This window comes from Papio anubis, chromosome 4, assembly GCF_008728515.1.
Source record: "Papio anubis isolate 15944 chromosome 4, Panubis1.0, whole genome shotgun sequence".
Taxonomy (NCBI): domain Eukaryota; kingdom Metazoa; phylum Chordata; class Mammalia; order Primates; family Cercopithecidae; genus Papio; species Papio anubis.
In genome coordinates, this window is record NC_044979.1 from 111,783,326 (window position 1) to 111,807,705 (window position 24,380).

The 24,380-nt window shown below is 40.9% G+C and overlaps 1 protein-coding gene across 4 annotated transcripts in view; it reads right to left on the reverse strand.

The window, feature by feature from the left end:
- The window catches only part of GLI3 (GLI family zinc finger 3), a 278,558-nt gene that overhangs the window by 61,503 nt on the left and 192,675 nt on the right, over window positions 1-24,380 (reverse strand). For all 4 annotated transcript variants that reach the window (XR_002520954.2, XM_021935856.2, XM_009203061.4 and 1 more), the window contains 5 exons: window positions 23,180-23,326; window positions 17,823-18,024; window positions 3,964-4,177; window positions 3,010-3,123; window positions 1,218-1,358 (listed from right to left, as the gene is read on the reverse strand). Coding sequence is in view for 3 of the 4 variants with exons in the window: in XM_021935856.2 (XP_021791548.2) it covers window positions 1,218-1,358; window positions 3,010-3,123; window positions 3,964-4,177; window positions 17,823-18,024; window positions 23,180-23,326 (818 nt within the window). In the remaining variant the exon portion in view is untranslated. The remainder of the gene's footprint in view (window positions 1-1,217; window positions 1,359-3,009; window positions 3,124-3,963; window positions 4,178-17,822; window positions 18,025-23,179; window positions 23,327-24,380) is intronic.

A 24,380-nucleotide genomic window follows, 5' to 3' on the forward strand; every position in this document is an offset into this window, starting at 1 on the left:
CCCTGTGTGCTTAACACTATAATGTAACTGCAATGCGTGGAATATATTATATAGGATGTGCCGAGTTGCAGGAGACACACATTAAAAGATCACACTGCCTATGAAACGTGTGGGATGTAAGAGGGACTCAAAATTTTAGTGCTTAATCTAAATGTTAGTTATCAAAAAACATGAATTGCCTAAAAATACAGTTACTGTAAAAAGAAGAATGGATCATGGAAGAGAAAGTGGAGACAGAAAAAGAGAGAGAGCAGGAGGAGGAGAACCGCAACAAATGCTACTTTGTCCAATTTCTCATCACATTAAAAGCTTGAAAAACTGCCACACTTAATGCCTCAACAGGACCCTGTGCTTCTGCCAGGGGTTGTAGCACCTGCATCTTTTTATTCTTGATCATCTAAATGTTCTTCCACGTCAGCCGCTCCTGGTCCCATTTGCCAGGGAAAACTCCACTGGTCTTCAAGAAAGTGCCAAGAACAGTGAAGCACTGGGAAGGGAGTATCACAAATCAGGCATGGGGTAGGGAGAAGGCTTTGTGCACACTGCATTATTTGAAATGATATGCAGAAGAGTGTGTAAAAAGTTCTGAACCTGGTTTGGAAGAGGAGGTGTGGTTCTCAATCTGACCATGCTGCAGTTTCCAAAACATCCATCACTAAATACATTTAAAAACACATACAACTTTTTCCATGAAACTACTAACCCCACAAGGGCTGGCCTCAAACCAAGAAATGATGTTACCTAGCTCATCTAGAGTACTAACTGCGGCTTAAAATAATGGGAGCTTCCTTAGGCTTTGAGAGTTTGGGAGAGGAAAAAAAGAAATTCCCCATCTCCACGTTTTTTCCATTGTTACCGGGCCTGGGAAGGGGAATCAAACTTGGTTAAAAGGTTAATCATAATTCATGTCCAGCTTACTATTACTCAATAACCATCAAAGTCGCTAACTCAAAATAGTGTTTTCTGGCTTACAGGATCAGAGTCATTACACTCTCTATTGAAGACTTTATTGAATTTTACACTCAGCTTTAGCTGACTGAACAGGTCAAGCACCGTGGCTCCGAGTTTTCTTTATTCTCAGAAAGTCATAAAGCCCTCTCCAGTTCGCAATGCCGCTCGCTAAGAAACTTGACTCAGCTCAGGGTCAGAGAGGCCGACCTCCCTGGAAAGGGTCACAGAGAGCTGTAAAGCCCCGCTTCTGAATACCATCCACTTACGTGCACAAGCTGCTCTTGGGTGTCGAACTCCCTCGTGCAGCCTTCCCAGTGGCAGTTTGTCTCATAGATGACTTCAGGCTCCTGTTTGCTTTCATCTTTGTCCCCTTCCTCCTTGACAAGGGTTGTTCCTTCGGGCTGTTCCTGAAAGAAGAGGGTAGGGGGCAGGGAACAGAGAAGGGGGAAGCATCAGACACAATGGGAGGGAAGACAAGAAGAGAAAGTAAAAACTGGATTCAGATTTGGGTCTAGGGTTTTGTGAATTGAAGAAGTCAAACAATAAAATCATTTCTGTGCACGTTTTCAGATTTACCAAATACACTCTGGGAGTTTTAACATGTGATTCAAGGCAACAGCCTGTCAAAATGATGATTAAAAGTTGAGGCCAAACTTTGCTGCCCTGATTACAGAGCTGAAAATAAACCCAAATGTCATCTTAAAAAAACAAACAAACAAACAAAAAACAAAACCAAAAACAAACAAAACAAAGCTCATAAGACAATAAATCAAATTAGATCTTTACTCAAAAGATTGGTACTTCTATTTTGTTTAGTTGTTTTAATTATTTTCGGTCTGTTAATTTGTTTCTTCTTATATTTTGCAATTGAGGGAAATGGTTTACTAGCATTTCTAATTCTGTTTTCCCTGCTGTTGGAGACTGTGTGAGATACTTTTGTGGACTTTATAGGGATAATGTCCTCTCGATTCAACCTCTGATCTCTAAGGATATGCTCACTACCCAGGGCCCAGGGGCCACAGCATCAAAGCTCAGGGGCACAGTCCTTCCTGCGGCAGCTTCACAGCAATGCAAATCCAAGTCATTTTAAGAATTCATCTTGTGTAGATTCAGGTCCCAATCCAGGGCTAGATGATAAAAACCGTATGCAGGCATTGAAGTGTAACCAGCAAGGTAGTTGCTGTCTGGCAATATGCAAGAGGAAAGATCCATTTCAGAACCAGTGACACCAATTTACTCCAGCCTCCACGTTCTTGCTGAAAAGGAAATTTGGGCAAGTAGTCTGAGGTTTGGGCTGAAGCAGCCTGATGACAACAAAGTCCAGATTCTCTGGACAGCTGGACTCTTGTCCAATCTCTATGTTGGGGAATTAGCATTCATGGAGCTCCTTCCTGTGTTAGGCTGAGAGTCCTATGAGATGATATTATGGGTATAACCTATACATCCTTAAACTGAGGCCTAAAGAATTTAAGTGACTAGAGGCGGAGTCCGGATTGAAATTCCTACACTTTTCCTTTCAGAGTTTTGGGCTGAGTGCCAGGATTTAACTAGCCTTAGGTTAGTTGTGTTTTCATCCCTTCTGGTTCGCCAGGCTCTCCTAGAAAGTGGGAAGTAGCAAAATAAGAAAAAATGAGAACACAATTGGTATAGGAGCCATCAGTAGATCTGCCACAGCTCAGGCTTGGGTCCAGGAGCTCAGTAATTCAGGCTCAAGATCACAGATGAGGACTGAAGCCTGGTCTCACCTGTGGCCAGCAACAAATTAATGCAACCATTTCCTCTATGAACTACAGCTGACCATACTCCTAACCTGCCTAACCTGTCAAGAAGCTATGCCCCACATGGCTTCCTGGACTGCATTTGCTTCTGAGCTAGAAGAACAATTTAGTGACTCTATACCTAGCCTTTTGTACATGTCGAGTATGGCCAAGGTCAACAATGCAGTAAACAAGGAACTGCTGTGAAAAGACACCAGGACTGGGAAGGAAGGGGGAGCTGGCTTAAAGACACCAATCTTGGGAGGAGTGGACACTGGCCTGTGCACCCTGAGTGTCCTACCTGCTGCCCCCGAGCCCCTGGGCTGGGGAGGTCTTCATCGGGTTTGATCTTGGACCTCTTGTTGTGCATCGGGTCACCAGTGCTGCTCACTGCAGACTCACTCGTGGGCTTGTTCTGCTGGTCACATTTGCAGAGCCAGAGACAAAAAGATTTTCATCAACAAGGAGCAGTACCATAATTAAAACCTGCAACTCGGGACAAGCGGGCTTATTTGGCAATAAAGCAACAACTCTGATAATGCTCCAATTCCCAGGGTAGTAGAGTTCAGATAGTATGTTCAGAGCTAGAAAATACGTCAATGCGGCAGCTCTTCATTTTTAACTCGTGAGTATAAACTCCCTGTGGCTTTTAAAAGCTAGAAGAATGGAGCTGAGGCCCTAAGCTTTAACAAGCTCCAACAGGGTATTTCAAAAGAACAAAGTTGTGAGGAGGGTAGAAGACCAACCCGTTCCGTTTGTGAAGTTCTTTAACCAGAGCATCCAGATTTTTCTCCAAACAATATCAAAGTGGCAACAGTTAACACAGGGCAAAGCACAGTTTTAGTCTTACTCTAAAGTACCACCCGGTGGTAAGTCGCAACTGTGGTTCTAGCAGAGGGAGTGAACAGTGACCAAATGAGAGCAAATGAGACCAAATGAGAGCAATGCATCCACACGCTGCATTAACATGGGATGCAGGTTACAGATGGCACCAGGTCACAGGGGAGCCCTATCAAGCAGCCTGCTGCTATTCCCATGGGAAAATGACTCTGGGGGAAAAAACTGTTTGATGAGAAGCATTTACACAACACGTCTACCAAAACTGAAGACTAGACCTCAGTATTAAGAAGACAGGATGCCAGTACAAAGGCTGTGAGAACACAGAGGTGTCGTGTTGATTTAACGGCTGACATGGTGGCCTGCCCCCACCCTCGGCTGACCAGCGCAGCCGGGTGCATCGACCTATCCCTCTCACCTGTGAGGACTCGGAAGGGCCGGAGCTGACCTGGACGGGGTTCAGAACCGTGGGGATCCCTGGAATAGGCCTCTGTGTTGGAAAAGTTGGGGCAGGGTGGATGAGTGGAGGGCTGTGTCCAAAGGCTGAACCTAAACTCTGCTGTCGGCTTAGGATCTGCTGATGCATGTGGAGAGAGACGGGCGCAGAAGAGTAGGTGAAGCTCAAGGCTGGGCTGTGCGTGGGAGATAAAAAAAGACGACCATCACTTAAATGCCGAGCTCAGACAAGTACACAAGATCTGCAGCTTTCTATCTATAATTTTACCATCCCAAATCAAATTTGTTTAAATGAGAAGGTAGGATTATTGCCAAGCATCTTGAAAACTTCTAAGGGAAAGATGAGCACTGAGATGAGACACGCATGTGCGTGCACATACACACGCAGACCTGAAACAAGATTCTGCAAAAACGGAAATAAAAGGCATCAGCTCAATAATAACTATTTATTGCAATAACAAACTTTATATAAAAAAGAGAATGGGTGACTACATGCTTTATAGGACTTTTATTGGCTCTTAGTTCCATATGTTCCTGTGTATGGAGCAATTCCTTTAATCTTAGCTCACACTGCACGCTTTCATATGTCTCCAGATCTTATTACAAGAGGAAAGAAAATCAATTGGTTAAATGTGTTTTGAACACCATGCTTGTCATATCACTCATTTGTTTGTAAAGATGGAAAGCTTGGTTCATCCAGAATGCCACCTAAAGAATTTCCATCAGTGCCGTCTGGTTACAGAAGCTGATGGATTAACCTCTCCCCACTGAAATCAGTGATCAATGGGCTTCGATGGAGGAATATTCCAGTGGGAGAGCACTGCTCCCTCTTCTAGCTAAACAGCATTTAATGTCTATTAAAGCCCATTATGCATGCTAATGCCTGTCACTACTTTATTATGCCACACTATTTCCCAGGCTACAGTAAGTCCTGAGGAAGCAGTGATATTACCTAAAGATTTCTCGACTAGCAGGCAATGCCAAATCATTCTTTGTGCCAGCGTGGTTTTGGAATCAAACCCTCTTAAAAGAACAGAGTGTTCTTAAGGAATTTGCCAATGGCTTAAAAATGCATGAAAAACTAATAATTGCATCCATGGAAATTTCTTTTTAAAAAAATAATCAGTAAAAAAATATTTTTATATATATGTATATATTTCTCCCTATCCTGCTGTGTAATACCCAGAAAGAATCAGGGTTTCTTGTAATGTCAAAGTCAGAATTCACGCAAATTTCCAATCTGGTGGGTTAATTACTATGGCTGTTAAGCGCATTAATGGAGAATAAAATAATTACAATAGCAAAATTCAAACCATTTCAACAACTTTAAGTAATAATTCCAAAGATATACTCTGTTCATTAACGTGACTCTACATTTTGCCTATTTGACTACAATCCATAACAGGCAGCTTCAATGGGATTACATTACTATTATTTCTACAGAGAACCTTACATTACAATAGCTTGCCCATTTAAGACTGAATATCATTAAGAATACCCTAGGAGAATTTCACCAGGCTTTGAAGAACTCTCCTTTCATTCTGCATTGTATTTCTTTAATAAAGGAAAGCAGAAACATGGTGAAAACAGTCATTGTTCCCAGTAAGTTAGGGAGAAATCAGTAATAATATTCCGTTTCTGCGGCGTTATAGTTGCTGCCAGTGTTTCCAAAAGCAAGCATGAATGATTACGGCAAGACTTTAGCTAAGGTAGCTGTGTGGATGATTGATAGGGCATTAATCAAAAGATGCATATCTGCCTCAGAATTTGTTCACAAGCTTTCTTCTAATAGCTGATTTCATGTTCACTGAGCTCTATGCCAGTTTGTCCAATTTATTTTTCAGTGTACAGGCCATTCATCAAAAAACACAATGATTTAACAGCCCCCCTTCCTTTGGGTGAATGAGTATTACTAAGTGTAACTACGTTACTCTATTCATTAAATAAACAAAAACCAAAATAACCCACTTCACATATAATTACCATGGCACACAGACTTTGTATGTATCTCCAAACACCTTTCCAGGGTTCTAGGAGACTAGACTATCTGGCAGAGTTGGGAGAGGGTCCCTGAAGATCATTTACACTTCTAATTCTGGGAGACATGACATTTGGGGGTTTAAAAAGTCAGTACTTAATTAAAAAATAGAGACAATTCAAAAAACATTTCACAAAGCAAAATACACCCTTGATTTTATACATAAGCAACTCACAGGCGTTCACAGACGGATAAGGGAAGTACATTTTTCGAATGATGCAGGAGGCTGGGCGCGGTGGCTCACGCCTGTAATCCCAGCACTTTGGGAGGCCGAGGCGGGTGGCTCACTTGAGGTCAGGAGTTCGAGACAAGCCTGACCAACATGGCGAAACTTCGTTTCTACTAAAAATACAAAAACGAGCCGGGCGTGATGGCACACACCTGTAATCCCAGCTGCACAGGACTCTGAGGTAGGAGAATCGCTTGGACTGGGGAGGTGGAGATTGCGGTGAGCCAAGATTGCACCACTGCACTCCAGCCTGGGTGACAGAGCGAGACTCTGTCTCAAAAATAATAATAATAACAATAAATAAAAATAAAAAAATAAAAAGATGTAGGAGGTGTCCTTACAAAAGACAAGGCTCAGCATTCCCACCGCAGTTTCCTAGGTCCACGATCCTCCTTGTCCTCAGGGAGCAGGGGTAGGGGTTCTGAAAGCTCTCGACATACTTTGGCCATGTCCCCATTCAGGGCCCCCACCTTTTTGCTGATAAAACCAGGTGACGGGAATAAATGTTCTCTAAAATCCACATCAATGATTAGACTGCAAGGGCTGTGAGAGAACACACAGTGGACGGTGATCATGAGCCTTCAGGGCTTACTCATAAGAAGCCAGCAACAGAAACACTCTCCTCCTCCTCATGCACAGACCTGGGCCAAGGCAGGGTATGGGACAGCTTGTCTGGACCCAGAAGGGTTGGCCCTCAGCCTTCTGCTGTCGCTCCTGCCAGGGACTGTGCGCAAGAGGGCTGCTCCACTCCAGATGACAAAGCCAATTCAGAATTTGATGACGAAAGTAGAAAGTTCTCAGCTCTGACACAGTATCACTTAACAGATTTGGAAGTCAAGGCTCCTCTGCTCTCAGAACATTGCCATCAGAGTGCTGGGGCTGAGGACAGGCGATGACTGGGCACAGCACACGGATGTCGAGAGTCACAGACAAAATGCCCACGAGAAAGGATGCGTCCCATGCACACCCTCAACCCTCTCGGGCAAGATCAAGGTATGAAAAGATTCTCCTGAGGTTTTCCCACTGCGGGGATAAGAAAACCTGAGCCACCACAGCCTCCTCCTTTAAATCAAAGTGGGGAGGGCTGTGGAGGAGGGGAGTCCTGCATCCTTTTGCCTCCTGTCACAGCACGAGCCCCTCTGCATGTTCAGCACTCACAGTGTCCCCTGCCTGGAACCCTTGGCTTCCAGAGCTCAGAATGGCCACTTCCTTTTTAACATTCAGGTTCCAGCTCCTCAGAGGGGCCTTCTTAGACTCATGCCCCATCAAAACGAGCCCCCTCTGCACCTCCTTGCCCCATCATTTTCTACTGCGTGCCAGTTCTATTCTCATGGCAGCATGCAGTACTCTCTATAACTCCTTCTGTCTCTCCGTCCAGGAGGCAAGGTCCAGCTGGGCCGGGCAGTGTGGCTGGCAGAGCAGATGCGCAGTACTGAGTCAACAGGTGACTGAATCTCTTCTTCAGTGTCTATTAGTTTCCTGTTGCTGCTGCAACGAACAGCCCAAACTGAGTGGCTTAAAACAACAGACACGGTTTATTATCTTACAGTTCTGGAAGTCAGAAGTCTGCAATAGGCCGGTGGGGTTGCATTCTTCCAGACAGTCTAGGCTCCCTGACTCTTCCGTTTCCTGGAGGCTGCCCACATTCCTCAGCTCAGGGGTTCACATCACTCAGGCCTCCTCCTCCTCCTCCTCCTCTGACCCTAACTTGCCTCTCCTGCCTCCCTCTCACAAGGGCCCCTGTGATTACATCACTGCCACCCACACAATCGAGGATCATCTTCTCATCTCAAGATCCTTAGCTTAATCACACTTGTGAAAGTCCTGGCGTGGAAGGGAACCTATTCACAGGACCTGGGGATTAGGATGTGGACATCTTTGGGGCTGTTATCCTGCCTACCACACTCAGAAGAATCACCTCAAAGAAAACTATGTTTTCCTCTGAAAACTACAATTTGACAACATGTCTGTAAAGCAGCATTACACAAACGAAGCTAGAGTCTACATCCATTTCCTTCTGTAGCACTTCAATGGCACAGGACAGACTTTGCTGATTAAAGAGATCAGAATTAGAAACAAAAGGTAAATTCTACTTTTAGGGGCCCTGAGTAAGAACCTTCCTAAATAGTTCATGTATTCATTCCACAATTTCTCACAAATAGAAAGTATTACTATTGTTGAAAAATATTTTTTTTTTTAGATGGAGACTCGTTCTGCCACCCAGGCTGAAATGCAGTGGCGTGATCTTGGCTCACTGCAACCTCCGCCTCCCAGGTTCAAGCGATTCTCCTGCCTTAGCCTGCCAAGTAGCTGGGATTATAGGCATGCACCACCACGCCTGGCTAATTTTTGTATTTTTAGCAGAGACGGGGTTTCACCATGTTGGCCAGGCTGGTCTCGAACTCCTGACCTCAAGAGATCCACCTGCCTTGGCCTCTCAAAGTGCTGGAATTATAGGTGTGAGCCACCGCGTCCGGTCTATAGTTGAAATTGTTAATAATCTCTTATACCTTCTCTAAAGCAGGACATAATCTACAGTCTAAACCTTGGTACCTGTGCTTCCCATCCTCATGGCCTCCACGTCTCCGTTCACCCCACTCTTTCCAAGGAGTCACCGGAGGAGATTAATTTTATGTTCTGATTCTGAATTCTCTGCATTCAACAATTAATCTGTTATTATTTTTAAAAATTACTTTTATAGCTTTTGTTTCTAAATAACTACATGAAAGATGGGGGTAATTTAAGACAATAACAACAAACATTTATAAAACTGTGACTTGTAACTGTTAATCTATATTTAGTCAATAAGATCAGTAGAAAGAAAGTGTTAGATGGCCCAGATCTTCCCAAGCAACGTGCTAACACAGTCAGAGGCCTCCTCAGGTGAGTAAGTGTAATGGAGGGAAAGAGAAAGAAGTACCAAGGTCATCAAACTCTTAGGAATACAGCCCAGGCCTGCTTCTCTGTGCATTCCTAATGTCCACCCCAGATACTGCTGGCAGCAGGATGTGGAGGAGCTTCCAGAGACCAGTGTTCCTCACAATACACTCTCAGAAACACTATTCTAGGGCAACAATTATAAAGCCAGAATAAGTTAATTTAAAAATTAATTTGCCCTTTATTTTACTAAAGAGCAGACAAGGAGAAAAATGTGGATGTTATATAGTTTACTAATCAGAGCTGATGTATGGTCACTGGGTTGTTAGTTTGAAAGGGCATTCCACTGGATGCAGGGTCTAAATAAGGATAACTTCTCAGTCAGTTTCATCTTCATATTCAGCTCTGAGCTCAGTTAAAGGTGATTAACAAACTGTTGTCTGACTGGGAACCATTTTTTCTTTTTCACAAAGACTTCAAAATAAAATTCTCAAAGTCTGAATCTTTAAGAAAGTTCTGATGTAAATATACATCAGAAATCAGATATACAAAGTGTTGTCAATACTCTTAAAAAGCGTGATCAAATTTTGCAAACTAGTCCTTGTTTCTTAGCATTACTGTAAACAGCACAGGAAGTCTCCTTTCTGGGAATCTCAAAAATTATACCCAACAGGACAAAACAGAGTGCAGGTAAAAGGAAAACTGTTAAGCAACCAAAATAAATGTCCTAAAGTCTACCCACTGCATATCATTCATTAATTCAGCAAGTTCTAACTGAGTACTTTATACAAATACCATTTATATTTCCAAAGAAAAAATAATTACTTGTAACCAGAAAGTTACATATAATTTATAATTAATACATTAAACCTGGAAATGCATAATCATGCTTGGCTTTCACAATAAATATTTATTTTTTTCACACCAAGGAAGTGATGTAAGTCAACATTTGTACAGAAACCCTTGTAATTCATTCTGCTAATATAATTTATATTTATTTCCAAAATGATATATCAAATGGAAACACTAAAAGTTCATGCTGCAGAAAATCAACCATTAAACATTTATTTACCCTACCATACATATAGGCACTTCAAAGTCATTAATGTTCAAATCAAATGGATAAACCCAATTAAAATAGTGTATGAGAAAAGCCTATGTTTTTTAAATGCTTCAGGAATTCTATATATGGCGGGGGGGCGGGGGTCAGAGTGCTGGGGATATACTGGATTCCTTAACAATGGTACTATAAATAAAGCAGCATAATATGGCTTGCTGTAGCCCTTTAAATTGGAATAGTAAGTAAGAGCTGATTACAACATTCAAGAGATTTGTTTCTACATAAAAATAAAGAAAACAATTGAGGAAAGTAAGAAAAATGTCAAGAGGCATATCATCCAGCCACTACACACTCAAAGGTAAAAGCTACTATTTTATTGTTTGATGATTTCAATCCACAGGACATTCTTAACCCTTCCCTAAAATAACAGCTTTTTCCTAGAGTTGCCATGGAATATCTCACTCCCATATAGTCGCAGTGCCGGGGTTTCTGCACCAGCACATGATGTATGTGGGGAAAAGGCACAGAAGGATGTGGGAAGCTGAGCAGAAGGGAAGTCTCTTCGGTTTCCAGGATCATCTCTGAAATCTCTCAATGACCCAGCATGGCGTGCACAGAGCTGGGCAGGTAGGTGATGCATTAGAGAACTAAGCCACAGGCAAGCCCTGGTGTGAGTGGTAATCACACTCCATCACAAAGGTACCAGCTCTCAGTCCAACGTGAAGAGTAACGAATATGTGGCACCTCTGGATTCTTGAGAAATGTCTTGTAAATGTAAAATCGACTCTGTCTACCCGCCACCTACAAAACACTTCTTCCAATTGCCTTGGTTGTTAAATTTCATTCATACTGAGAGGTTTTTCCCTTCTGTAAGTTCCGTAAGTTGAATTTTTTCAACATCCTTAAAAGAAACTCATGTGATAGTATCAGGATGTATTCCTTTAGGACAGGGCACTGGAATTAAGAAAATTCATGCTGCAACAAACCTAGTTTTCTACAGTCTGAAGAAGAATCCAATGAGTATCCCACCTCTCCTAACTCGTTTGCTCATGAAATCAAGATTGGAAGTAAAGTCAGGCAACAAGAACCACTGAGATAACATGGTACCAGAATGTGAGAAACTTACTTTAAGAAAATAGAAGGGAGAGACACATTCAAAGCCAAGCCAAAATTCCTGGCTACTTTGTGACTGTTGCACTAAGAGGTACCTCACTTTGGTTACAGTCGTAGAATTCGCTGCACAATAGTTGCCATTCAAAGAACCATTTTTTTTTCCAGTTTTGCAGAGAATGGGCCAACAGCTATCATTACTTGTATATGTGTAGGGACACACATGCATGCATGTGCTTCTATTTGAGAGGGAAAAAAAATAAAGCTTCCACTTCCATCTATAAAAGTTTCCAGGGCAAGTTTATTGGAAATCCAGCCCAGCCTCAGAAGTAAAGAGTACACAAATAAAGACCCACATGCTCTTAAGCATCTCAACATTTACATTTAGGCATATGCTTTCTGAATAATGCTTTGGAGAAAAATACATTAGGCTTTACATTATGAAAGTGATCTAAAAAGCTGAAAAGCCACTTGCCATTAAGCAGCCAAATAGACATGACCTCAATGAACGTGAATAGCAGTAACAAACTCTCACATGAGATCTGGCTCATCAAGTATGTTAGACATGGTTAGAAAAATCATATGTTAATATATGCATAATCCATTTCTTCAAAACATCATCAGATATTATTATTTCTATTATAAATAGCATTTCCTGCCAATGCTTTTCACCATGTCTCTCATTTGAGGATTTCTAAGAGAGAAAGAAGTGTGTCTGGTGAACACTCAGTTAGACCCACCAGGTTGAATTCGTGGTTCTGTCATGTGAGTAACTGAGTGCCTTTGATTCAGCCTGCTAACCTCTATGAACATCAGTTTCCTCACCTGTAAAATTAAACAGCCTTGTGGGGGGCCTCCAGGGAAGGCCCTTAGATTTCTGGTCTTCCAGATCTAAGGCCCTAGATCTTAGGCCCTTCCTATTGTCCTTAGATCTGTGGTCCAAGATGCTGTGGTATAACCTGGCCCCTGCCTGTGTCGCCAACCTTGTGCCTTGGCTAACCCGCCCCGTGTTTTACTGTCATCTGCTGACGGTTCCCCCAGCGCCTTACTCCTCCCACCTCAGGGCCTTCACCTGCTTGGCCTTCTTCTTAGAAAGTTGTAGAAAGCTTTCCAGGGTGTGTTGTCATCATCCTATAAGTCACTGGCCAATCCCCTGAATTAGGCCCTTGGTGCTACTGTTTCTTAACATCTGGGTCATTTCCTTTACAGCATTGACCAGAACGCTTACAATCTCCTTTGCTCCTTTGTTCATTCATTTGTTACCTTACAAGTTCCTTTGCTCAATTATTCGTTTATTCATATGCTTAGAGGCTTTTCCCTTCCGTAACTTCCATGAAAGTGGGGGTCGTGTCTCTCTCAGGCATTTGTGTAGCCCCCATTCCCCCAGTACAGCGACTAGCAGAGAGTTAAGCTCAGCTAAATATTTGTGGAATTAATAACTGATTAAATGAAATACTATGTAAAACTAACTACCACATCAGATAATATTAATTACTTTTAAGGAAGTAAATGAGAGCTATCTTTTTAAGGTGGTATTAATTACTTTACTGAAAATGGGGGAAGGGAATGTCATCTCCAAATTTTTAGAAGATGGAATGATAATTTTAAAGACGTCGGCAATATGGCACTGTATTTATCTGTTCTTCAGTATGTTTCTCAATTCATTTGTGTTATTTCTCTGACATAAGCAAGGTGTTTACTAAGCACAGAGCCAAGGAGCTATGGAGGCCGAGCTGACTTCCAGCCTGCCTCAGGCAGCATCAGTGGACCTGCCAGATGCACCCTTACTCCAGGGTCCTAGTGTCAGAGAGGGCTGATGATCCACGAAACAGAAGGCACAACTTGCCCTCTTGTCATCAGGCTGAGCTCATCAGTGCTGGCAGCAGAAAAACACTGCACTGTTTTGTGAAGCTGGAGATCTTGGCACTCAGAGAGGTGATGTGCAACATGGGAATGTCATTTTCACTGAGATCTCTTTCCTGGTCACACCAGACTTAAAACCACTAAGAATATAAAACCACTTTCATTATAGTCATTAAATAGAAAGTGAGAAAGTGATACCCAGTGGGTTAGAAATGAGTGGAGTACTCATTTCTTCATCCCATTTACATTTGCTGGAAGACTACAGAAGAAGGGTGTCATTTTAAACACCTTCTCTTCCAAGGGTGGCTCAATTCCCTAGGGAGAAGGTTTTAGCGAAGGTAAACTATTTTAACCTACTGTGATTCACTGGCTATTTACAACCTTAGCCTTAACTATGTAGAGTGGGGGTTACTGGCTGTATTTGATAAATATGAATTAACTAGTTTTAGATGGGGAGTCTTCCAGGTGATGGAGAAGCTACAACTTCTTGAAACATGCAATATTTTATAACATACTTTCCAACGTGCATAGAATTATTTTTGAAAGTTATTTTAATTATGAGATTTTAAAAGACTTGTCAGGTACGTCTAGACAATGCATTTTTAAAAATCTGACATAATCAAGTACTGTTATAATATGCCAATGGGCTTTTTTGAATAAATACTGGTTTTATATGGTATTTTTATAGTAGTCTGGATTATTAAGTAAATATATAAACTTAAAATAGACATTTGCTTTTTTAATCCTTTATTTTCTATTCACCCCTCTGTCTCTGTATCTATCAATCTATGGCCACGTAATAATATAACACTCATACAGATTGCAACTTTCAGAAAACCAGAATTATTCAACTACCATGTAGAAAACTTACTTTAATAAGGGAATGATGAAAATTCTAATTACTCATGAGAGAGCTCCTTTATTTATTTACTCAAGAACCGTTTACTGAATGGCGTCAATATGAGAGAACGCAGGTGTCACAGGGGTGGGAACAAGAGGTACACAGTGGTTGGCTTTTTGGTGCTTGTGTTCTATTGAAGAGAAATGGATAGCAAACTACTAAAGGAAAAAGAAAATATAGAAATGTCAAATAGTGGTAAATGCTATTACAGGCATCTTTAACTGCATTTGCACTAGGGCACAGATGTGAAGGAGACAGCTATGGCATTTCTTAGAAACTGAGTATCTTTAAACATTTAATGACATGTTTAGAAATGTAAACATCATTACTGATGCACTGCCAATACCAACAGCAAGTTAGGTATTAGAAAACATGTAAGTGTGAAAGTCAAGTGTATTTAGAGTAAATTAACAAGCAGGAAACTGGAGTGCTAGTGCTGATGCCCACTAGGCACGGAACTTTGCTAACTTCATCTTGCAAAGACCCACCGGGCTTATGTGTACAACAAGAATAAGGCCAGGTATGGTGGCTCATGCTTGATATCCTAACACTTTGGGAGGTCGAGGCGGGTGGATTGCCTGAGTTCAGGAGTTCGAGACCAGGCTGGCCAACATGGTGAAACCCCGTCTCTACTAAAAATACAAAAATTAGCTGGGCACAGTGGTGGGCCGCTATAATCTGAGCTACTCGGGAGACTGAGGCAGGAGAGTCACTTGACCCTGGTAGGCAGAAGTTACAGTGAGCCGAGATTGTGCCACTTCACTCCAGCCTGGGCAAAAGAGTGAAACTCTGTCTCAAAAAAACAAAAACAAAACGAAACAAAAAAGAATAACACCACTTGCTTTGCCAAATAGCTGTGATGTGAGAACGGTGAGTGAGCCCGAGCCTTGCACCTGCCCTGTTAGTCAGCATGTCTCAGAGGCCAAACGCACCTGAAGTCCACTTTGTCTCCTGTACCTTTCACTGTTAAGAAGGTTAGTTACCTTTTCTAGATGTCTCCTTGCTTCTTTCCTTTCTCAGATCCTCTGGTGCTACCACTAACTGATTATTCCTGAAGTTAGTTTTTAGATCTCAGAGAATGAAACTTAGAGCAGGAGTAAGCAAGGCACTAGCACTCCTCCAGCTAAAGAACTGGCAAGTGGTGCCAATTATGACAATTATTATCATCATTATATGGGAAACCAATCCCATCTTGGGTTATCTGCATTACCTGCTCTGTGTGAGAATAGACATATAGTCCTAAAATACAGCAAATGTGTACTAAAGAGGGAGAGATTGCACTGAGAGAGAAAAGATGCAATCGAAAGTCTCAAAGGCAAGAAAGAAAATGAGGACACAACGGGCCCAGGTCACCCAACTGTCACAGCCTCCGAGGACTGGACTGGTCTTTAAGTGAATCTCTTCTTCCGTCTCTAATGATATAAGGAGGTGTGGTATAGCTCCTTGGAGACAAAATGGGCAATGATGATTTCAAGTCAGCAGATTGACAGTCTGTTAAGTACTGACCCTAACTAGCTTAACTAGGTGAAGATGAGGAGACCAGGAGACCATAAGGACTAAGAAGGCTGGGGTAGGAATAAATAAAGATAGCATCATGACCATTTCTTTACCATATTCTAATCTGTGTCCTTTAGATGCTGCAAAAAGTCAAGAGAGCTGGGCAGAGAGCAAGAGGAAAGAAAAATTAAAGAGAAACAAGAGAAATGAACGTTCATGAAGTGATTTTGTGTGTTATCTTTCTGACTATCACCATGTGCCACATTTCTGCTACTTGGATGCTATGACTTTAGTCAGGCCATTTGCACAATTACAGTAAAGTGACCTCCAGTCCATGTCAGTCTATGACCCATGAATATTTACCAGGAGTGCAGGAACAGCCAGGCCAGGGTTCTGAGACTGGCGTGCTTCCTCGGGGCCAGACTGGGATGGAGAGCAGCGTAGCACAGACAGGTCTGTGATGGCTCCTCTCCTGGATGAACTATCCCAGCTCAGCTCCTCCAGAAACTTCACCCCAGGTAGGAATCTCATCCTGCCATTGCAGATTCACACCAGCTTTAGTAAAATGTGCCTTCTTCCTATATAGTGGGTGTCTTATCTGTAGTTTACAGATGTGAAGACTAAACTTCAAAAAGCGGAGAGATAAGTTAGGTTTGTATAGCTGGTTGGTGGCAAAGCTGGAATCTGACCATAGACATATCCAACTCTAAAGCCTATATTTGTGACTACAGTGGCTAATCTGGAAAGTGTGCCAGGACCCCTCCCTGTGCACTGGCTGCTATCACAGTTGCTTGCAGCTCTCCACATTTCCGCACTTTAGTGACCATATGAAAAGAACAGAGAAAAACAGCAGAAAATGACATCATATTAAAATTAGGATCTACCACATTTAAATATTAACTTGCCTACTGAAGAACATTGCTGATAATTGAACAAGAATTAAAACTGTAATGGAGAACATTAGGGAAAGACAACAGTATTGATTATTTTTACTAAATGTGGGTATTTTGCTACTGCAAACACTTTTTTTTCTGAACTGATGAAGTTTCCCTAATTGTATATCTACCATGGAAGACCCATCAATGAACAACTAATGCTACTGCTCATTCATAGAAACAAACAAAATCTCACTTATTAAAACCAAGGCTGGTGAAAACATCCGTTAGTATGTATTTTTCAAGCAAGGAATTATTCGCGATTAACAAAACTACAATTCAAAAAGATGGCTAGTAACTGAATTCTTAAATTATTGGCAAAAAATTTAGCAGAAATGAGAGCTAAAGTTTATAACCAGGATTGCTAAATTAATTAATTCTATGTCTATTATAGCATTAATAGTCTAATAATTATGAGACTAATTCTATGTCTCAACCATTTGTGAGCTGGCTTAGTTCAAACAATAAATGATCAGCTAATTCACCTAAAATTCACACGTTGGCTTACTACTTATTGACATCAGTCCAAGTTGATCATTAGCAGTAAGAAATATTTTATGTTAATCATGTTTACAAAAGTCTGTGCTTGCACCTTCACATGCAAGAACAGACATGAGGTGCTTCATGGAAGGAAGTGTCAAAACACTTTCTGTTAAGCAAGGAATTATCCACGGTTAACAAAGGTGTATGGTCAAAATAAGGATCTTTCAGATTAAGCTAAAAACACTTAACAGAAAAATACTTAAAACAGAAAGTATTTAAGTAAAAATACTTAACAAAGAAATATTCTTTTGCCAGATTTCCTCTGATAACTTTGCCTTCCAATGTCATCTGCACTTATTTTCCATCAGACGAAAAGCCCTTCTGTTTCTCTCTCCCTCCCAATGGACTCCTTTCTCTTAAGAGTTGTAGGACAAGACTTCTGCCATGACTGGTCTTTCTATTTCTGTTCATGTTCTGTACGTGTCTCATACAACCAGGTTTGAAGTCAGTTTTCCTCTAGAGAACATTACTACAAGGAAAAAGCTGGATAAAAAATTGGCCACACTCACTGTCTCTACGAGGTGGATTTCATCATAACTCAATAACTGCTCTTTCTATATAGGGGCTATTGACTACTGTCTGCAAGTACAAAATAATCTGGGGCCCAATAACTGTTTTTGCAATTCATTGTGATATCTGACCTGCCTCTTGGTATAGGCACAGCGTCATCCTCATAGGCAGTCGGTACTGAAAATGCATCCCTACAGGTGCAAACAAGTGCTGACATTACATTTAAAAAACACATAATGGATTCAGGAAAATACATACCTGATTGCACTAGCAGATAAGTGGCCATAAGAGCCACTTGCTGAAGAGCTGCTACGGGAATTATTGAGAATCGTGACCAAAGAGTTGGGAGACGTCCTTATCATGGTCTGAAGGTCAAAGCTATGATCGGACAGTGGTGATATGGACAGTGTACGTTTTCGGCTCGGCCTGGCTGACAGCCTGGGGCTGGGGAATCTGGTGCCTGTTATATAAACAAAAAAGAACCTAATTAGCTGCAGTTGGACTCTATACCGGTTATTTATTGCTACTCTCCTATGTGGAAGAAGTGAAGGATAAGAAGCTGGCAACTTGTGGTGACAAGCACCTCTCCTCCCCCATGTGATCTACTAGCTACAATTGAGGAAATTAGGGAGAAATATTTATCTTCCAGGGGCTTACCTCGGGGGAGCTCTGTTTATTAATGTGCAGGGAAAATGATAAATTGCTAAACAAAAGGGAGAGACTTTTATGTGTTATCCCTTTCATTTCTAGTGATTTATGAATCTGACGGCTGCTTAGATATTCCCATCATTAATTCACCACAAGCGACAAACACAGTGGTTCCCACAGTTGCAACATACCACCCTTCCCACCCCAACACACACCATTTTAAGTCATGAGCCAAAGAAAGAAAATGAATTAAAGTATCCTAAGATAAAAAATTCAGCTCAGTTATGCCCTCAGCGCCCAGTGATTTCTAGAGTTACCTGCTCTATGGTATACTTAAAGCATTACTAAAACAACTTCTACATAATTACCCTGAATCAGTGCTTCTCAGTTGAGAGCAATTTTGCCCCCCCAAGGGACACCTGACAACATCAGAAGACATTCTGGTTTTCAGGGCTCAGCAGGTGCTACTGGAACCCAGAGGGTTGAGTCTAGGGATGCTGCAGAACATCCTATAATGTTCAGGGTCACTCTCGCCACAATGAAGAATTATCTGGCCCAAATATCGCTGAGATTGAGGACCTCTGCCTTACATTCCCCATAATCTAAGAGGATAAATCCCAAGAAACATTTAAAAGCTGGGGATGTTGCTTGTCTGCAGATTTTCCAAGGCGGAGGAGAAACACTTGCAAGCATGATCATGAGGTACAATCATCCTATAGGGCATTTCAGTTCTTCTCTGGACCTTGCTTCTCCAGTCAGATCCAATAAAGAGTGATACATTCATTAGAATTTTTAACCTTCAAGAAGATTCCACTGATGGAGTCTTAATCTGGAGTCCAAATCTGGAGGTGAGTAACTCAAACTTAAATGCACACCAACTTAATGCAATGGCTTCTTCCTAAAGAGTTCAAAATTAAATGCCAATTTGCATTCAAATTTGGTAGACATTCGAGATGTGAGTTTCAAGACACAGAGATGAATGTGGCCCACAGGTCCATTCTGCCTTTTTGAAGGTCACATTTACATTACAGAGTCACCAAACTAAAGTTTAATGAAAGAATGAGAACATAATCTTACCAGGTAGGAGGCAACAAAACATGATTCGTTTTAAGTAAAATGAAAGGTTTCTAAGACCTCATAGAATGAGTACATCAGTTTATAGGAACATGGCAATTTTGCGGTACCAAGAAAAACTGAAGTAGTAGGAAATCTTTCTTTATTAAAAGAAAAAAACAATGTCCAGGCTCTTGGTCTCCAGAAAATTCTTTGGGAATATTTTATTCAATAGAGATGGTTCTTGATACAAGATAACAATCCAACATGCTTAGAGATAATTTAATAAAATGGGATAGATGAATATGAAAGACTTTATTGCCAATACTACATAAATAATGGAAAAAAATCCACAAACTGAAATTTAGTAAGTTAGTGCCATCCACGTATAAAACTTAAAAACCAACTTGAATGATAAATGTGGTACCTACTCAAATTTTTCTTTCAGGCACATCTAAAATGAGTTCCTTCATTTACAGTAGTTTCATCACCAGCCTGATTCACAGCATGTTAGTACAAAATAGCAATCCAAACGATGTACTTTTTTTTTTTTTTTTTTGAGACTGAGTCTCACTCTGTTGCCAGACTGGAGTGCAGTGGCACAATCTTGGCTCACTGCAACTCTGCCTCCCGAGTTCAACTGATTCTTCTGCCTTACCCTCCCGGGTAGCTGGGACTATAGGGTTTTATTTTTAGTAGAGACGGGGTTTCACCATGTTGGCCATGGTGAAAGACGGGCGGATCATGAGGTCTCAATCTCTTGACCTCGTGATCCACCCGTCTCGGCCTCCCAAAGTGCTGGGATTACAGGGGTGAGCCAATGCGCCCGGCCTGTGAATACTTTCAGGCATTTAAATCAGCATCTTACTTTTATAATGGCATCTGCCTTATTAAACACAACTCCTTCACATTTACTCACCATGAAAGGCTAATTTCATCATGGAAGTTTTTCAGTGAGGAAATACGTGTCACTTCCAAGTAACTCCAAGGACAAATCAGATTTGTTGTCAACTTCCATATAATCCTGGACAATAACTGCCCTTCTCAATGGTACTCAGTGATCACTGGCAAAGTTAGAAGTGACAGCACATGCTAGACATCCTGTTAGAGTGGATATATCCCTAGAAAATCTCTAATGCTTTAGATCATTAATTGTGATGCAAAAGGAAGAAGCCCATTTGATGCTTTGAAATCCCAGGAGCCTTAGATCTCCCTCGCATCCTCCAAAGAGGGTGAGGGGCCTCTCAAGACCTTTTCACCCTTTCCATGAAACCATTTGGCTTGTTCACAGCCTGGCTGGAACCTTTCCTCTCTCTGTTTTTCCCTCCAAGACTGGCTCTTATTTAAGTCTATTTCCACCAATATAAATAATAGTCTTCAGGGACCCTCATCTCTAGAATGTTCCTTATAGGGAGTATTTGTTCTCATCTTCTAAGGTCACTCCAACCCTGAGAGGTAGAATTGGGACCATAAACAAACAGACTAGCTTATCCTAACAAGCTACATATAAACACTCTGTCTGACATCTTGCTGAAACCTAGATATGCCCACTATTTAAAAGTCAGGTGCTCACCTGAACCCAGTTTATTGAGGGCTGTGTTTATTAAGAAGTACTAAATATCCGTAGCAAGGGATCAGAGTGACCAGATAGATTCCAGGTTTCGATCTACCACTGCAGGTGGACATCCACTGTAGGAATTTAGGATTAATGTTTCACTTCCTTGTTGGAAAAAAATATCCTATGGTCGAAATTTCTGGGCAATCTTCTTATATTCTAAATAAATAGCTATTAACAAATGCTACTTCAATTACTTTAGAGGAAAAGAATATAGCGCCTTAAGAACTTTCCAGGCCTTTAATATGCTCTTCCCAACTCCTTAATCAACAAGCAAAGGAAGAGAACGTCAGTATTTGGGGACAGTGATTTGGGATACTCTGTTGAGGGGAGTTGCTAAAATACAAGGTAAGCATTTTCAAAACAGCCAAAAGAGAAGTAGCCCAGTTCTTCACTGATCACACCACTTCCTTCTTAAATATAAGCCAGAGCATTCTTATTGTTCTAACACAGATATCTCCGATCTGCCTGTTAATTGTTTTGTTTCTCTATTCTAATAAGAAATTCTGACAAAGAAAAAGGAGGTTTGTTTTTATGTGATGAATGATAGGACATCTAAATTCCTACTTAATGACAATCAATTTACCATATACTCAGGCAAATTAAAATTCCTTTAATTAGTTTTTACAAAGTAAAAGGGTAGCTTCATCCTTTATTTAGATAAAAACCGCCACTGCCTGACTAAACACATTCTCATCAAATAGGGAAAGTAATGCGGGCTGACCTTCCAAGGATTCTCTCTTATTTTAATTCTTTATTTGCAGATTTTAAATAACTGATTTGCATAATAACGCAACTTTTTTTTTCAACAATCGCTAATTGAAATGTGGTTATGATGAATCTGAAATGTAAGCTCTCTATGCTGCAAAGCCAAACAACAGAACCCCTGAAGAAGATGTAACACATTTCTTTTACTTCCCGTGTGGTAATGAGCTTCCCAGTGGAAACCAACAGAATCTTGTGTTCCAATGAAACACACAAAGGTAGTCCTTGGTGGTAAGCAGACTAAGGCTGTAGAGGTTTTACCTCTGTATGAAACAATCACCTTCTTTCTAGTCCAAGACTCAGGACTGAATAACTAGAGCTGACATATGCTCACCCTCTGTCACAGAAGAATCCAAATAGATTGTAGATAGAAAAACATAAGTTAATTGCTGCTACTAGGAAAAACAAACAAAACTCTAAGCAAATGCCCTACTCAAGGTCGTACTGTTGTCCTATTCAAAGGTAGTGGCTTTTGCTGATGTATGACTTGGATGATGCTTTAGGTTCGCTTCAGAACGCCTTGCAAACGGATGTGTCCTTAAAGGATCTGAAGAGATGAGTGCTCTGGAATGCTCTGACAAGAGGTAATTACAGGCTTACTTGTCTATGTATCTACATAAGTGACCCACAAAAATCATTACACACCTAAGGGACCCCAAAATAAGTGATACAACATGCATCAAGTAATCTCATCTTATTCCACTGCTAGGCACTAAAAGTAGTCCCTTCTGATTTGGAAAAAGTTTTCATTTTTTCCAAATAAGCTATTTGGCAACTACTGATAACTTGATAACTATTCTGATCCTCTCATATTTAGCAGCTACAAATGGTTTTAGTGGAATATAATTTTTTTACTGTAAAGAAAACATATGGGGCAAACTAAATCAATTAAGGCAAAAATGTAAAACCAAAACAGGTATTTTTTAAAATTAATTTTTTAAAGCATAAAATCCACGAAACCAAGGCGTGAGTGGGCAAAGTTCATCCATATATCAAATCCATTCCCCCTTATTTTGTTATCAAGAGAATCACGGCAGGAAAAAGTTTTTTGGTTGGGGGAGACAGGGTCTCACTCAGTCACCCAGGCTGGAGTGCAGTGGTGTGACCAAGGTTCACTGCAGCACTGACCTCTTGGGCTCAAGTGATCCTTCAGCCTCAGCCTCCTAAGTAGCGGGGACTACAGGTGCATGCCACTACACCCAACTAATTTTTAATTTTTTGTAGAGATAGATCTCACTATGTCACCTGGGCTGGGATTTTTTAACCAGTTAATATTTATATATCACTGTCAATTACAATTGCCTGCATCTGCCAGTTCACTGGTATCCTTGAGCTAAACAGGGAGTCCCAGGATGTCCAAATCTGTGGAAGCTTCTAGAAAACCAAGGGAACCAGAGCACCAGACAGTGATAGTTCCACTTTCTCCTCCAGATCAAAAAGTTACACTATCACCTAATCTTTGTATCTTCCTCTCTGTTTCATAAAGTAGCCTTTGTCATTTCCCAAGACTCTAGAAAACAGCCTCGTCACTTACTATCCATAGCATGAAGATATTCCATGTGGATGGCCCCCGTGCTGGCGGTGGCAGCTGAGGGAATAATGTCTGCATAGGGGCTGCGCTGGCCGGTTAGCAGGGCCATCTGATGATAGTATTCTGCTGGGCTGACTCCTGCATGGGGAGCTAGGAGGAGACAAGAAATGTACGGTTACTAGTGAAAGAAGGTCAACTAGAAGTTTCTCTTGAGGCATCTCAGAGTCCATCACACAACCCACATCAGCAATTCCTTTCATGGCTTATTAGAGTAAAGCTCCTTTAACTCAAATTGTGCTCTTACGTCCATTAAACATCTTTTATTTGAAAATAAAACTGAAAGGAATAGAAAAAAGTGAAATGCATTACAAAGTTTTTGATGTTGGTCTAAGAAATTACCAACAAATCAGAATGACTAAAATGTATATATGTACATAACCACATTCGCCTCCCCAAATAAAATCATTTTTACATCAAATCGCTGTATGTTTGCATTTCTTACAATAGTAGACAACTTAGAGGACTATGATATCTTTCCAGACATACTTAAAATACTTCTCTAAGCTTTCTGACAAGAGTGTCTGAGTTAACTCTCACTCACATGAAAAGTCAGGGTTTACCAGTATGAAAAAAGGCAGCACAGCTTTAATAACAAAACTGAATGATAAGCTACAATTTTGCATTCCATAATTTAAAAGCGCTCTTTTCCTTTTCTTCATTACAAAATCAAAAAGAAAATATACCTATCAATCTGGAGCAATTTACTGCCAAGACTCAGCTTTCTAACAGGATAATAACCGGTTTCCACCTGCCAATTTTCATGCAAAAGCAGCAAGACATTGTAGCAGTTCTGAGGGTGGCCTCCAGACTCACAGAGATCTGGATTTAAACTGGCTCCATGAGGTCGTCAGAAGCAAAAATTAAATTATGTATGTAACATGCTTAGCACATAGCAGTCAATCAATAAAAGTTTTACAATTATTATCTAGAAATACCAGCACTCTAGTGATAGGTTTGTGGGTATTTTATATTTGTTTCATATACTTTTTATCCATGATACATGGTAAAGATATAGTTTTAAGGAAAAAAAACTTTAGGCCACAAGAGAAATATTCATCATATTACTTCATTTGATTATATTAACTGGATTCTTGAGAGGCACGAAAAGGAAGGCAAATCAACCAGTCAAAGAATGTGCTATATA